The sequence below is a fragment of the Lynx canadensis genome, chromosome E2, assembly GCF_007474595.2.
Source record: "Lynx canadensis isolate LIC74 chromosome E2, mLynCan4.pri.v2, whole genome shotgun sequence".
NCBI lineage: Eukaryota > Metazoa > Chordata > Mammalia > Carnivora > Felidae > Lynx > Lynx canadensis.
Genome location: NC_044317.1, coordinates 9,791,774 through 9,804,686, shown reverse-complemented (window position 1 = coordinate 9,804,686; position 12,913 = coordinate 9,791,774). Strand labels below are relative to the sequence as shown.

The 12,913-nt window shown below is 49.7% G+C and overlaps 1 protein-coding gene across 3 annotated transcripts in view; it reads left to right on the top strand.

The window, feature by feature from the left end:
* Positions 1–1,396: 1,396 nt before the first annotated feature.
* Positions 1,397–12,913, top strand: part of WWOX (WW domain containing oxidoreductase) — a 976,622-nt gene continuing 965,105 nt past the window's right edge. The window contains exons 1-4 of one of the 3 annotated variants that reach the window (XM_030298626.1): positions 1,397–1,662; positions 7,635–7,699; positions 8,061–8,118; positions 10,119–10,297. In XM_030298626.1, coding sequence (XP_030154486.1) covers positions 1,556–1,662; positions 7,635–7,699; positions 8,061–8,118; positions 10,119–10,297 — 409 coding nt within the window. In that variant the 5' untranslated portion in view covers positions 1,397–1,555. The remainder of the gene's footprint in view (positions 1,663–7,634; positions 7,700–8,060; positions 8,119–10,118; positions 10,298–12,913) is intronic. The other 2 variants (XM_030298628.1, XM_030298629.1) reach the window with 2 other exon arrangements.

Here is a 12,913-nt window from a genome sequence, read left to right as displayed (position 1 = left end):
CTTATTTAAATGCACATGGATTGGAGAGTGATGTTTTGATAAATCTGAGATGTGACAGACCTGTGAAAAGTAACATATACTTTCACTAGGTTAGTTCTTGGTTGGGCACCTTCAAAGGAAAGCAAGTCTCTTCCCTAAAGAGCATGCAGAGCAGGAATCCCAAAGCCGTATCAATTTTAGGACTTGAACAAGACCAAAAACAACACAGGCCCCTGCCTCCCCATCCTCCCACCCCCTTAAATACGTAATTTCTCTGATGGAGGCTTACATACTTCCAAGACCTAGGCCACAGAAATCCTGGTCAGTAGACTTCCCTGGAATGCTGAGTTGGGGAGCAAGTTTCAACTGGGGAATGTTCTGGAAAACTCCTTAGGCAAGGCCAAGTTAAAGATACACTTCCAGTTTTTGACACAGGACGTTTACGGAATACCTGTAGGTGCTCCAAGAGGAATCGAGAGAGCCATTTTGTAAATTGGGAATTTCATTTTAAACTAGGTCGATTTGTCGAGGGTCCAACCTAAGAAATCACATTGATTCATTCATTTCTTTCTTTCAATAAACTTGTAGGTCTAGGCATTTTACTAAGCGCTGGTGATAGAAAGAAGCGTAAGACGTGGTGGTGCTCTGTGAGTTCCGTCAGGAGTACGCAGATAAAATAAATAATTGTAATATAAGCAATACAGTCTCCACTGCCGGTCAATCATCTGTTCTTTCTTCTAACTCTGCCCACGTGTCCGGTACATGAAAAAGATAAGTCAATGAATTTTTGGCCCATAATTAAGCCCTTTATAAACCTTAGCCCTTTATTTATAAGCAGTATCTTGCTGTGGCTGGAAAAAACTTTTCCAAGTCTGGGTCATTAGAAGGTTGCGGGAGTTCGCATTTTTTAACCCTCCCAGCGTTACAGCGTTACGATTCCATGCACAATGAAGTTTGTGAATCAGCCTGGGTGATGGTAAGCTCTGGAAGGTTTCTAAGCAGGAACGTCCACTCTTTATAACGTTCTAGAAGAAGGAGAGGCCAGAGGCCAGAAAACCAGCAGCAGCATCCCTCCTTTCTGCTCGGCTGGCTCGTCCTGCTGGGCCTGGCCTACATTTCCCAGGATGCTCATTTGCTGGAGCTCCTGCAGGATTGGCCAGAACAACGCGGAAGTCATTGCAGGTCGCTCAGCAACGGGCGGAGTTCTGGACCGTGACTGGATGCCCACGCCCCTTCCCTGCGGCCCGGGAGGTGGACGAAGCTCAGCTCCATCTCCTGAGTCACAGAGCGTTCACCGGCTTTTACTTCCAGCCGAGCGGCAGTGCGCCCTCTCCGGTGCTCTCAACCAGGGCTCTTCCTGGACCACGCCCCTTTCATCCCGGAAGCTCCGAAACTCCGGAGACTGGATTTCAGTTACCGAGTCTGCAGAGCCGCTCTGGGCGGCGCACTGCGCAGGCGCGAGCGTTTGGGTCTCGCCGCGCGCGGCGCTCGGTTGTAGCGGGAGTGAGTTCCTGGGCGCGGAGACCCGGCAGCGGGTGACGGAGCGAGGGGGTGACCGACCGCCTCCCCTACCGCCATGGCAGCCCTGCGCTACGCGGGCCTGGACGACACGGACAGCGAGGACGAGCTGCCCCCGGGCTGGGAGCAGAGAACCACCAAGGACGGCTGGGTTTACTATGCCAAGTAAGGGGCCGCAGGGGGGCCGCCGGGCCTGGGACACACCTGGAAGGGGCCGCACCTGGAACCCTGACGGCCTCACGTGCCCCGGACCCTGCGCTGCCCCGAACGCCACCTGCGCGGGGCCGGCGCGGGCCGGCGCTGCAGCCTGGCGAGGCCGCGCGGAGCGGCAGTGATACTTAAAGAGCTTCCTCGGGGAGGCCCCCGAGGTCCTGAGGAGGGGTCGGCAGCCTTTCTGGGCCCTGGGTCCAGTGGGGTCACCTGGCAGCGCTCAGGCGCGCCCTCTGCTGCTCACGAAGCGGCGCTGCACGGTGCCCTGGTGGCTAACAGGCCTTATTCCCTCGGAAAAAGAAAAAAAAAAAAAAATCAGGAAAAAAAAAAAAAAAGCTGATGCCTCGGGGGTCTGGGCAGGGAGCTGGAAGTATGTATTTTAAATAAATCTCCTAATATAGTTATGTATGTGTGTGTGTATGTACATATATCTATATACACACATATACATCTGTATGCATATATAATAGAGCTCCAGCAGTTTCCCAGCAAAGTTTTGGAAACACTAGTAGCATAGCAGGCCCTTTCTGCCGTTATTAAGCGTGTGACTTTGGGCCATTGAAAGAACTCTCAGTCTTTTTCATCTGTAAAATGGGTGGATAGAGTTTTAATTCAGGCCGCGTACATAAAGCACTTAGCACAGATCTCATAAGTACTCCATGCTCAATGATTTCACTTACCCCCAAACACCCTGCAGCCGTGACAGCACTTAAGCCTGATATTAGAATCACCTGCCAATGGCCCCAAATACAGATTTCAGAGACCCTCATGCTGCAGACGCCCACCGTGGTTCGGAATCTGTGTTTTCTAGGCTTTCCACGTAAGGCAGGTTATCAATTGGCTTTGAGAAACGTGGATGTAAATCAGTGATTTTCAACATCTGGAAAATGTCGAAAATATCTTTTCTTTAGTTCCTCTTCCAGCGCATCTCATTTAACTGGTTTGGGCCCTCCCCGCCTCCATTGGTATGTTGTCAGATCTGACCAGGCGATTCTTATCTACCCCAGGTTGTGAGCCACTGCTGTCTTTGGTTGCTTGGTAGAAAGAAAACCAGAAAAGAAAAAAAAAAAAAAAAAAAAGGAAGACCTTGGAGAGTTGATTTATTCACGACACATTGGGGTTTTTTCACATGCCAGGCTTTTTGCTGGGCGCTGGTTATACTGAGAGAAATAAGGCCCAGTTGTCACCCGTTGTTACATGGCAGAGTGACGCGTGGGTGGTTCCCGTGCAGTCTGTGTATAGTGAGCGGCAGCCTGTTGGCAGGAGGCATGTGTGGGGAGGTGGGGGACACCGCAGGTGAGCCCGAGAGTTGGCCTCCCAACTCCTGGGCGATTTCGGACCGGCCCAGGTGGAGGAAACTGAGCGGAGGCCTCCGTGTGGCGTGAGTGCGGCTGGAGGCGTGGGAAGATTGAGGCGGCAGAGAAAGTCCGCGTTTTGTCGGGGAGCTGGGGCTCCATCGGCAGGACCCGGGGATCCCCCGAAGGCTTGGATCCAGGGGGTGCCAGGGGGTTTATGTCTTTCATCTTTTGGAAGGTGGTCTCGGGGTCTGGAGAATGGAAGGGATGAGTCTAGCAACAGGGGGCCGTTAGGCTGTAGCCAGGCTCCAGGCAGCTTCTGAGCGCCCACTCGCCTTTCCCTCTGCCTGGATTGCTGCACGAAGGGTTTTGTCATCCCCTCAATGCTGAGCGTAACTGCTACTGGTTTCCCCTTGTCCCTGACCCCTGCACCCTCCTCCTGGCGCCTTGTTATCTGAGTCATGGTACCTGGCCTTGCCTGTAGTCATTTTAGCCATACTGTCCTCGTTTGCGCTGTCTTCTCCCCAGATTGTAAGTTTCGTGAGGGGGGGACCTTTTCTTGTTACCCTCTGTATCTCCTGTGCTTACCACCCGGGAGACAAAGTAAGTCCTGTGTAGTGGGGGAAGTAATTCATGCAGTGAAGGTTTCCTCCGGCCTCGCTGAGCGGGGGGCATACTGGGCTTTGGAATGCAAAGGTGCCCATCACCGGGGCCCTGGCTGTCAGAGCCCTTCTCTGCCTGCTGCTTTGTGTGGGGCCTGCCTTCGTTCCGGCCACGTACCCTAGGCCCCCTGGCTTCCTGTCAAGTTTGCCTGGAGCCTGGGGTCACCCTGCCTTTCCCCTTATGTTGGGTGGCCTTTCTCATCTGCTTCCTTCCTCGATGGCATCCAGTGTCTGGGTGCTGCTTTCACCAAATAAGGTCTGCATATCCCAGCCAGCTCCTCTGAGAGCTTCTGGGGGCCCACAACCAGGGCTTTCGGTGGTGCACGTATGGTCTCCAAAAAGGCAGTCGCCCAGCCCTCCCCGGTGTTTTGGGTCTCAAACTGGCCTGTCTGGTCCCGTTGTTTACACTGAATGTAGGGACAGCGCTTGGCTGGGTCCTAACTGGGGGTCCCTCTCTCCAGTTTCCCCTGCTCTCTGTTCTTTAGCTCTCCAGGCAGAAGCATGCCTCTGACCAATCCTAATCCTGGATTCCCCTTGATCTCTCTTGACCTGCAAGCATCCTGGCCCTTTTCTTCTAACTCTGAAAGGGTTACTTGTTCTCTCTTGGGGTTTGGGAAACTGCTAATGGGCTAAAAGAAGACTGCCCTTTGCGTCCTTACTGTTTTCATGTGGTCTTCCTCTCAATGGCAGCAAGGCCACCCCCAAGGACAGAGGCTGTAGCTCCCAGTGAGACTCTGGGATCGTAATGAGACCCCCTCGCGGACTCATAGCTTTGCCCCTCTCCCATCGTGTGGCTTCTGTGGGCGCATCGTGCTTTCCCATGGTGCAGTCAGAAGCACACATGTCACATGGCTCCAGGCCCACCAGGCTGGGCTTTCAGGGAGAGGATGACCCTGCCCCTGAGGGCAGACCTGGCACCAGAGAGAGCTGGTGGGCCTTTCTCCCGTCCCTCACATGGTCCAGAGCAGCCCCTATGCCCAAGCCGGGAGGTGGGCATGGAAGGACGAGGTCTCAGTGCCGGGCTGTCGCTGCAGGCACCTGTGCCTCTGGGCTCTCCACCCCCAGCCCCCTTTTCTTCGGAAGCCCTCCTCACAGTCAGCTGTCAGCCTCCAAGTTAACTATACTTTAAAGAAAAAAAAATTCTAGAATAGCATTCTTGAGATGATATCCATGTAATGTGGTATGAATTTAATTTTGATCCTTTTGGTTTAAATTAAGATCACTGTTAATTATCTCTTTAAGTGACAAAAAAGCTTATTGAAAAAGAAAACACAGAAGAGGGCTTCTGTTTAAAGGAGAAGAAGATAACACTTTGGGGACGTGTGTCGTGCTTTTCTGTTCATTAAAAAGTCATTTTAGGTTACAATTAAGAACACTTTTTAATTAAGTTTTGCATGTAAGTATTTATTCAAATTAATACTTCTGTGTGAAAGGCACAGTTCTTAGTTCTTCACACACATTAACTCATTCAGCCCTCTCTAACCCCAAGCAGTTGGTGTTACTGTCCCCATTTTACAAATGGGGAAACCGAGGCACAGGGCGGTTGAACACCTCTGCAAGAGCACACGGCTGGTGAGTGGGAGAGCCAGAAATCATGAGCCTTGGGCTCTGAGATTCTTACTACCAAATTATGCTCTTTCTCTTTTCTGTGAGGCCCGGGATTCCCCTCCAGGGACACTGTGTCCTTCAGGGTACAGTTGGTGATAACTGGAGATGCTTTCTGATCCCACAACGATGGGATATTGGCGTCTGGTAAGTAGAGACCGGGGATACAGCTAATCATCCTGCAGAGCACAGGACGGTCCCAGCAGAGAGCGATCTGGCTGAAATGTCAGGAAATGCTGGCTTGGGCGTTTTTTGTCAAAGTCAAAAACACGGGGGTGACAGTGGTTATCTTGTTTTGTTTTCTTTTTCTTTCTTTTTTTTTTTTTTTTAACCTGTCTTTCAGGATAGAAAAAACACGTTCTGAGAGGATTTTCCAGCTCCTTTGGAAAGCGTTTATTCACTCCCCCGTTTACAGCGGGGCGGCTACGAGGGCAGGTGCAGGGCTGGGTGTGTGAGGGTTCAGGGGGACGCACGCCTGCCCGAGAGGGTCCGCGTTCCTCTCGCAGGGGCACTTTGTGGATTCTCGAGGGCAGGTCTTTCAGCAGCTCTGCTCAAAGCTCATTTGATGCCTGCCTGTGGGATGGAAACTACTCGTAACACCAGGCAGAGGAAAGTGATCACATCTGTAAACTTTTATTGTTTAATTTTTTTAATGTTTTATTTATTTTTGGGAGAGAGAGAGAGAGAGAGAGGAGTTGGGGAGGGGCAGAGAGAGAGGGAAACACACAATCTAGAGAAGGTTCCAGGCTCTGAGCTGTCAGCACAGAGCTGAACGTGGGGCTTGAACTCATGAACCTCGAGATTATGACCTGAGCTGCAGTCGGACGTCCCAACTGGCTGGGCCACCCAGGCGCCCCCGTAAACTTTCTTGAGAAGCAGGGGGTAGGGCAGGGCAAAGAGCGGGAGCGGCGTGTGTCCTTGGGGGTGTCCGTGTTGTCTGCTGGCCGCTCCCTCCAGTGTGCGAGGAGGGGCTCGTCCTTACTGGGGACTCAGGGTCTCCCTTTCTGCAAGCAGGAGTTCGTGGTGGCCGAGGTACAAGCAGAAGTGGGTCATTGCTGCTGATAACCCTACATTTGTACAGTGACTTCAATGTTCAGTTGCTGTCACAGGTAGAGCGTCCCTTACCTTTCCGGTGGCTCTGTGAGGTGGCTGTGGGGCAGGGAGACTGGCTGACTGCAGGCATGCAGGTGCCCGAGTCTTTGGCCCCGAGTCGTGTCCCCCGTGACCCTGCACCTGCCACTGAGCGTTTGCAACAACAGACCGGAAGCCGGCATTTCCCACAAAACCCTGCTTGCTGGGTGTCACATCTTCCAGTGAATTCCTGCTCTGTTTGTTCTGTTGAAAGCAATTGGTGGGGAAGGAATATTGAGATTTTATCATCTAGATGTCAGTGATTAATCATTATTTTCTACTTTGGCACGAGTATGTGAACTTTTAGGAAATCCAGCCTCTCCTTTGAATGCCTCTTACAACATCCAGCTGCTCCTCTGATGCAGTAATTTTCTGTTTTTCCCGACACTTCATCACCTGTTAACAGGTGTCTCTAGTCTGTTGTTGGCTCACGATTTTAATTATAACTTTGTATGCTGTTAGATAAAATGCCAAATTTACCACAAAAATGAGACTAGTTTGTATATCTGATTTGTTTAAAATAATAGGTAGCACTTTTGAGGCTTTTTACACGCAGGTACTGTGTTCAACCCTTTATGTACCTTTCCTCATAGCATTCCTTGAGATCAGTTCTAGGGTTCTTTCCATTTTGCAAGTAGGAAAATCGAGGTTCTGAAGTTGAGTAACTTGGCTGGATGGGCAGTTAGTTGACCTTTGGGGCTATCCTGCCACATTCTTAAATACCTCTTGGAAGCAATTAGGAGTCAGTGTTAAAACACTTTGAAGTTGCATCTGTGGGAAGAATAAATACTTAAGATTCATAATCTATCTAATGATCTCTAAATATCGGCATTATATGTTAGGCTGAAGTCTGGCCACCTATCCCGGAATAAAACGAAAACAAATGCAGACCCCGTGTGACGCTCTGAGGGCTTCACTGACTGAGCTTCCTGGGGTTGACCCACACCTGCTCCCAGTGCCCTTCCCCTCCTCCTCTGGAGCAGCTCACGGCGCCGTTCTTTCCGGAGGTTTCCTCCGGCTGCTGCTTTTCCCCACCCAGGGAATTGGATCTGGTGCAAACAGTAACATTTATGCTCTGAGTATTTCTTTTCTGAACTCTGGCTTTACTACTCTTGAGAGACAGTGTTGTTTGGGAGGGGAAAAAAAAAAAGTTAATGCAGCTTATTAAGTTTTAGAAGTGTAACCCTTTACTTACTGTTTTTTGTGGATTTTTAACTTTTTTTTTTCTTCACAGTCACACTGAAGAGAAGACCCAGTGGGAACACCCGAAAACCGGAAAAAGAAAACGAATAGCGGGAGGTCCGTATGTTGTTCTCACAGAGCGAAGAACCTTGTATTCAAAGCATAAATGACCTAGGAAAACTGTCACGGTCAGAGGGGTGACAGGCCGCTCTCATTCCTCGAAGGTTCTTTCCTTGCTCGGAGGAGCTCGCGGGACGGGGTGGAGGAGGCGATGAGAGCGGGGTGGGCTGGCGAGGGTGATCTCTCTTGGGCTTTCTGGAACGGCCACGTGGCCTGAGTGTGGCCCAGCGTGGCTGCTCGTCGGTGGGCCAGGCTTCGGGGTGGGGGTGGGAGGGCGTGGCGCCTCCGGACCCTGGGCCGCGTGTCCATTCACCCCACCCCTGCCGCGCACAGACCTGCCAGCCTTCCTGTGTTTCAGACTTGCCGTATGGATGGGAGCAAGAGACCGATGAGAATGGACAAGTTTTTTTTGTCGAGTAAGTGGCTGTATAGAAACTATTCTCAGTCATTTTTCTTTTATTAACGTTTATTTATTTTTGAGACAGAGAGAGAGACAGAGCGTGAACGGGGGAGGAGCAGAGAGAGAGGGAGACACAGAATGGGAAGCAGACTCCAGGCTCTGAGCCATCAGCCCAGAGCCCGACGCGGGGCTCGAACTCACGGACCGCGAGATCGTGACCTGAGCTGAAGTCAGGCGCTTAACCGACTGAGCCACCCAGGCGCCCCGTCATTTTTCTTTTAAAGCATACTTGTTTATTTAGAGAGTGTGCACACACGTGTGTGCGTGTGTCAGAGAGAGAGGGAGAGGGAGAGGGAATGCCAAGCAGGATGCACGCTGATGCCCCGAGCCTGACGTGGGGCTTGTGGGGCTTGATCTTACTGTGAGATCCTGGCCTGAGCCGAGATCAAGAGGCAGATGTTCAGCCGACTGAGCCACCCAGGCGCCCCTTGTTTTGCTTCACAGTAGGAATTTTTAGTTGTGAAAGTAATATACCTTGAATATAGAAAAACATATAGTATATATAACTAATCTTATCAGTAGGAATAACTACTTTTAACAATTTTTTGATTTATTCTCCAAGTCTGGTTTCTATACACATGCTTTCCTTAAACTAGAAAAAAAGTAGGGAGTGTACTGTGTGAATTATTCAGTAACCTGTTTTATTCACATGTAATATCTTGTGAGCATTTTCTCATATATATATTTTTCAAGACAGTGGTGCTTAATGGCCATGGAGTCTTATTATTACTATTTTTTTTTACAGAGATACTGTGACTTATATTACCTACTGAGCATTGATGTTGTTGAATTCCTGGGTAGTTCCTTGGCCCCTTTCCTCTGAGCCTGTTACCGTGACGTGCTGGTATGATGTCCACAACCTGTGCCGGGGTTGGGCATGGGGCGGAAAGCCCAGGTCCCTTCCCATGGTGCACATGCTTTCACCCTGGCTTCTCTCAGGCTCCCAAAGGGAAGTCTGGGAGGAGCCGGGAGAGGTGTATACATGTGGCCCCGGCTGGTGGCCCTGCAGCACGTTGTGGCCTCTCACGCTGTGCCCGTCCAAATGCCTCTGCGGCAGCTCTGGTTATAAGTAAAATGGAAGTTGGCTTCTTCTTGGCTCTCTCTACTTGTAAGGTGATAAGTATGGATTAAAAAACATTTTTTTTAATGTTTATTTATTTTTGGGAGAGAGAAGGAGAGCAAGTGGGGGAGAGGCAGAGAGAGAGGGAGACAGAATCCGAAGCAGGCTCCAGGCTCTGAGCTGTCAGCACAGAGCCCGTCGTGGGGCTCGAACTCACGAACTGTGAGATCAGGACCTGAGCCAACATCAGACGCATAACTGACTGAGCCACCCAGGCGCCCCATAGATTTTTAAACTATTACATAGTTTTAAACTGTTACATAGGAGTAACCTAGTAATCCATGTGTACCAATGTATTTTAATTTTGTGTCTATAAGACTTAGCTCAAAGCCAGATCACAACTATAGTGCTTGAAGGAGGTATGAATATGGTCTTAAAATGAAAATCATTACAACTTCAGAATGTTCACACTTTTTTTTTTTTTTAATATCATTTTGAGATTTCTCCCTCTCTGCCCTTGCACAGGGTTCAGAGATTTCCCTGAAATCTATGGAAAAGAGTGGCTGACAGATCTTACAGCCACATTTACATGAATTAAAAAAAGAAAAAAATCCCAAAGCTGCCTCCTTTTTTGAGATCTTAGGATACAAGACAGTGCTTTCTGTATGCTGCAGCATATTTTACAGGCAGTTCTGAAGAAAAGTATTTGATGATTATCTTTCCAGGCAGGAATGTAATCCTTCTGGAGGCCAGAAGACAGACTTAAATGGATGCCAGTTCTTTCCAGGGTTAAGAATAAGCCTTTTTAGTACATGAAAAATGGGGTTTGCCTAGTCCAAACTATAAGATTATCTCATGTTTATAAATGCCTGGGTTCACTGCTTTCTCCTTTGCAGCCATATAAATAAAAGAACCACCTATTTGGACCCAAGACTGGCGTTCACTGTGGACGATAATCCTACAAAGCCGACCAGCAGACAGAGATACGACAGCAGCACCACCGCCATGGAGATACTCCAGGGCCGGGATTTCACTGGCCAAGTGGTTGTGGTCACCGGAGCCAATTCAGGCATAGGTAGGCCATACCTTACGGTCGTTGTTGTTATTTTTTGTCCCTTAAATTTTAACCGTAATGAAATCTTTCGTAGTGGTTATCTAATTTAAAAATGTGTTGATAGCCTTTTCTGCTATCGTTCTGTGAAGACGCTGGCCTCTTTTTAAACCGCACTGTTCTCATGCAAGGCTGCTGGGGGCTGCTGGGGGCTGCCGGGGGCGGGGCGGGGGTGGGGGTCGGCCGTGCATTCTCTGAGGGCTGGACACTCAGCACAAGGTGGTGGCCATTTTGGTTTTGAAGGACTGGAGACAGCCCGTTCCGTGCGAGGGTTCCCGACCCGGTCTGTGTGGTGTGAGGACACATTTCAGCTACCTGGGTTTTGGAAACCAGAATTGACTGGTAATGAAATAGGGGGAGAAAGGTTGCTGCAGGGTTCAGCTGGTCACTGAGTTCCTTTGGGAACAGGATCTCGTTCCTCTGTGAAGCTGGGGAATTAGTCCTTGTCTTAACCTCTGGATTAACCCTCTCAACTGCAGTGACGTCATAGGTAGATGGCTCCAGAAGGTTCCTTCCTTAGGATCAGGGGCTGCCGGAAGGAACCGTGGCAGAGCAGAGGCTTGTACAGGAACTTTCCATGTGATTTTATCCTTACTTTGTTTTGATCCACTAACATCAGTGCACGTACCTGTAAGAACAAAACCGCTCTGAGTAAGGATTTGCATCCTCAGGTTGATGGACGCAGATAAAACATAGAATTACCTTTGGGTGTCTTCTGGCAAGTTCTCTCTGCCCTTTGGCCCCTCGCGGTCCCCCCCACCCCCGCCTTGTTGGCCACCTCTTTCTTAAGCTTTGTCTTCTCACCCTTTGTGCACCTCCTCCATTGTCTCCTTGCTCTGTCCTTCTTGATTTTCAGTTACTCCTTCTTGAACCTCCGCAGACACCCCCGGCAGCATCAGGGGGAGCGCGGGAGGTGAAGATACGTTCTGTTCAGTCGAGCAGGCGATAGTCCCAGAGCCGAAGTCTTGACTATGCTTGTCTATGAAGGCAAAGAGGCAAATGGAATTTTTAAAAATTGAAAGGGCATTTATTTTTTTTTAAAAAAAAAATTTTGGGGCGCCTGGGTGGCGCAGTCGGTTAAGTGTCCGACTTCAGCCAGGTCACGATCTCGCGGTCCGTGAGTTCGAGCCCCGCGTCGGGCTCTGGGCTGATGGCTCGGAGCCTGGAGCCTGTTTCCGATTCTGTGTCTCCCTCTCTCTCTGCCCCTCCCCCGTTCATGCTCTGTCTCTCGCTGTCCCAAAAATAAATAAACGTTGAAAAAAAAATTAAAAAAAAAAAAAAATAAAAAATTAAAAAAAAAATTTTTTTTAATGTTTATTTATTTTTGAGACAGAGAGAGACAGAGCACGAACAGGGGAGGGGCAGAGGGAGAGGGAGACACAGAATCGGAAGCAGGCTCCAGGCTCCGGGCCATCAGCCCAGAGCCCGACACGGGGCTCGAACTCACGGACCGTGAGATTGTGACCTGAGCTGAAGTCGGACGCTCAACCGACTGAGCCATCCAGGCGCCCCAGAAAGGGAATTTATTTAAAATCAACTCTCAGGCCTCATCGTAGGCTCAGAATATCTTCTGAACTTCTGTATTGGGGTGAATTCTATATAATCATCATTGATGTGGAAACTGATGATGATGCTGTGCTAAAAATAATGGCTGGATCCTCAGTCACCCAAGAAGCAATATGTTGTGTTGATTGCCTTGACTGTTCTTTCAACGTTTATTTATTTTTGGGACAGAGAGAGACAGAGCATGAACGGGGGAGGGGCAGAGAGAGAGGGAGACACAGAATCGGAAACAGGCTCCAGGCTCTGAGCCATCAGCCCAGAGCCTGACGCGGGGCTCGAACTCCCGGACCGCGAGATCGTGACCTGGCTGAAGTCGGATGCTTAACCGACTGCGCCACCCAGGTGCCCCTGCCTTGACTGTTCTTATGTGAAGGTGTGGACCAACACCGTGTGGAGTAATTAAGAAAAAAATCAGTGCTTAAGGAATTAAGTAAAACCTCTTTTTTTTTTTTTTTTATTTAACACTCAGTTAACCAGGAAACTAAAATATCTCATTCCTTTACTCTTCTGGCTAGACAGTTTTTTCCTTTAATCAGTAAGGTGCGTGACTACTGGCTATTTTCCTTGCGAGAGTTCAAACTTTGTTCTGTCTGACGTCAGAGAGCAGACCGTTGGGTATGGCTAATGCTCCACCAAAGATTTGCAGCATCGAAAGCATCAAAGATTGTGATCCAGGACTAGTTGAGTTGGTTCACAGTACACAGAGAGCTGTGTTTCGATGGATCTTTAACCATCGTAAAGGAGGGGATTCTGCAGCAGTGAGAGTGAATGTGGTGTTCGTTGGAATGGACCTTGAACCTCTTGAAGACTCTTCCTCTCTGATGTCCATAATCCACTTGGTGGACACTGCAGGCAGGTGCCTGTGGTCCAGTTAGCAGTGGTGGCGAATCCTAAAGCTCAGAGTGGAAGGAGTGCTGGGAGGGCCTTGGGGCGACCAGCCCTTCCTATTCAAACACCCTCCTCCCCCCGGCTTCTTCTCTAGCTCCAGCCTCCCCTCGGAAATTGCCTTTAGTGCCG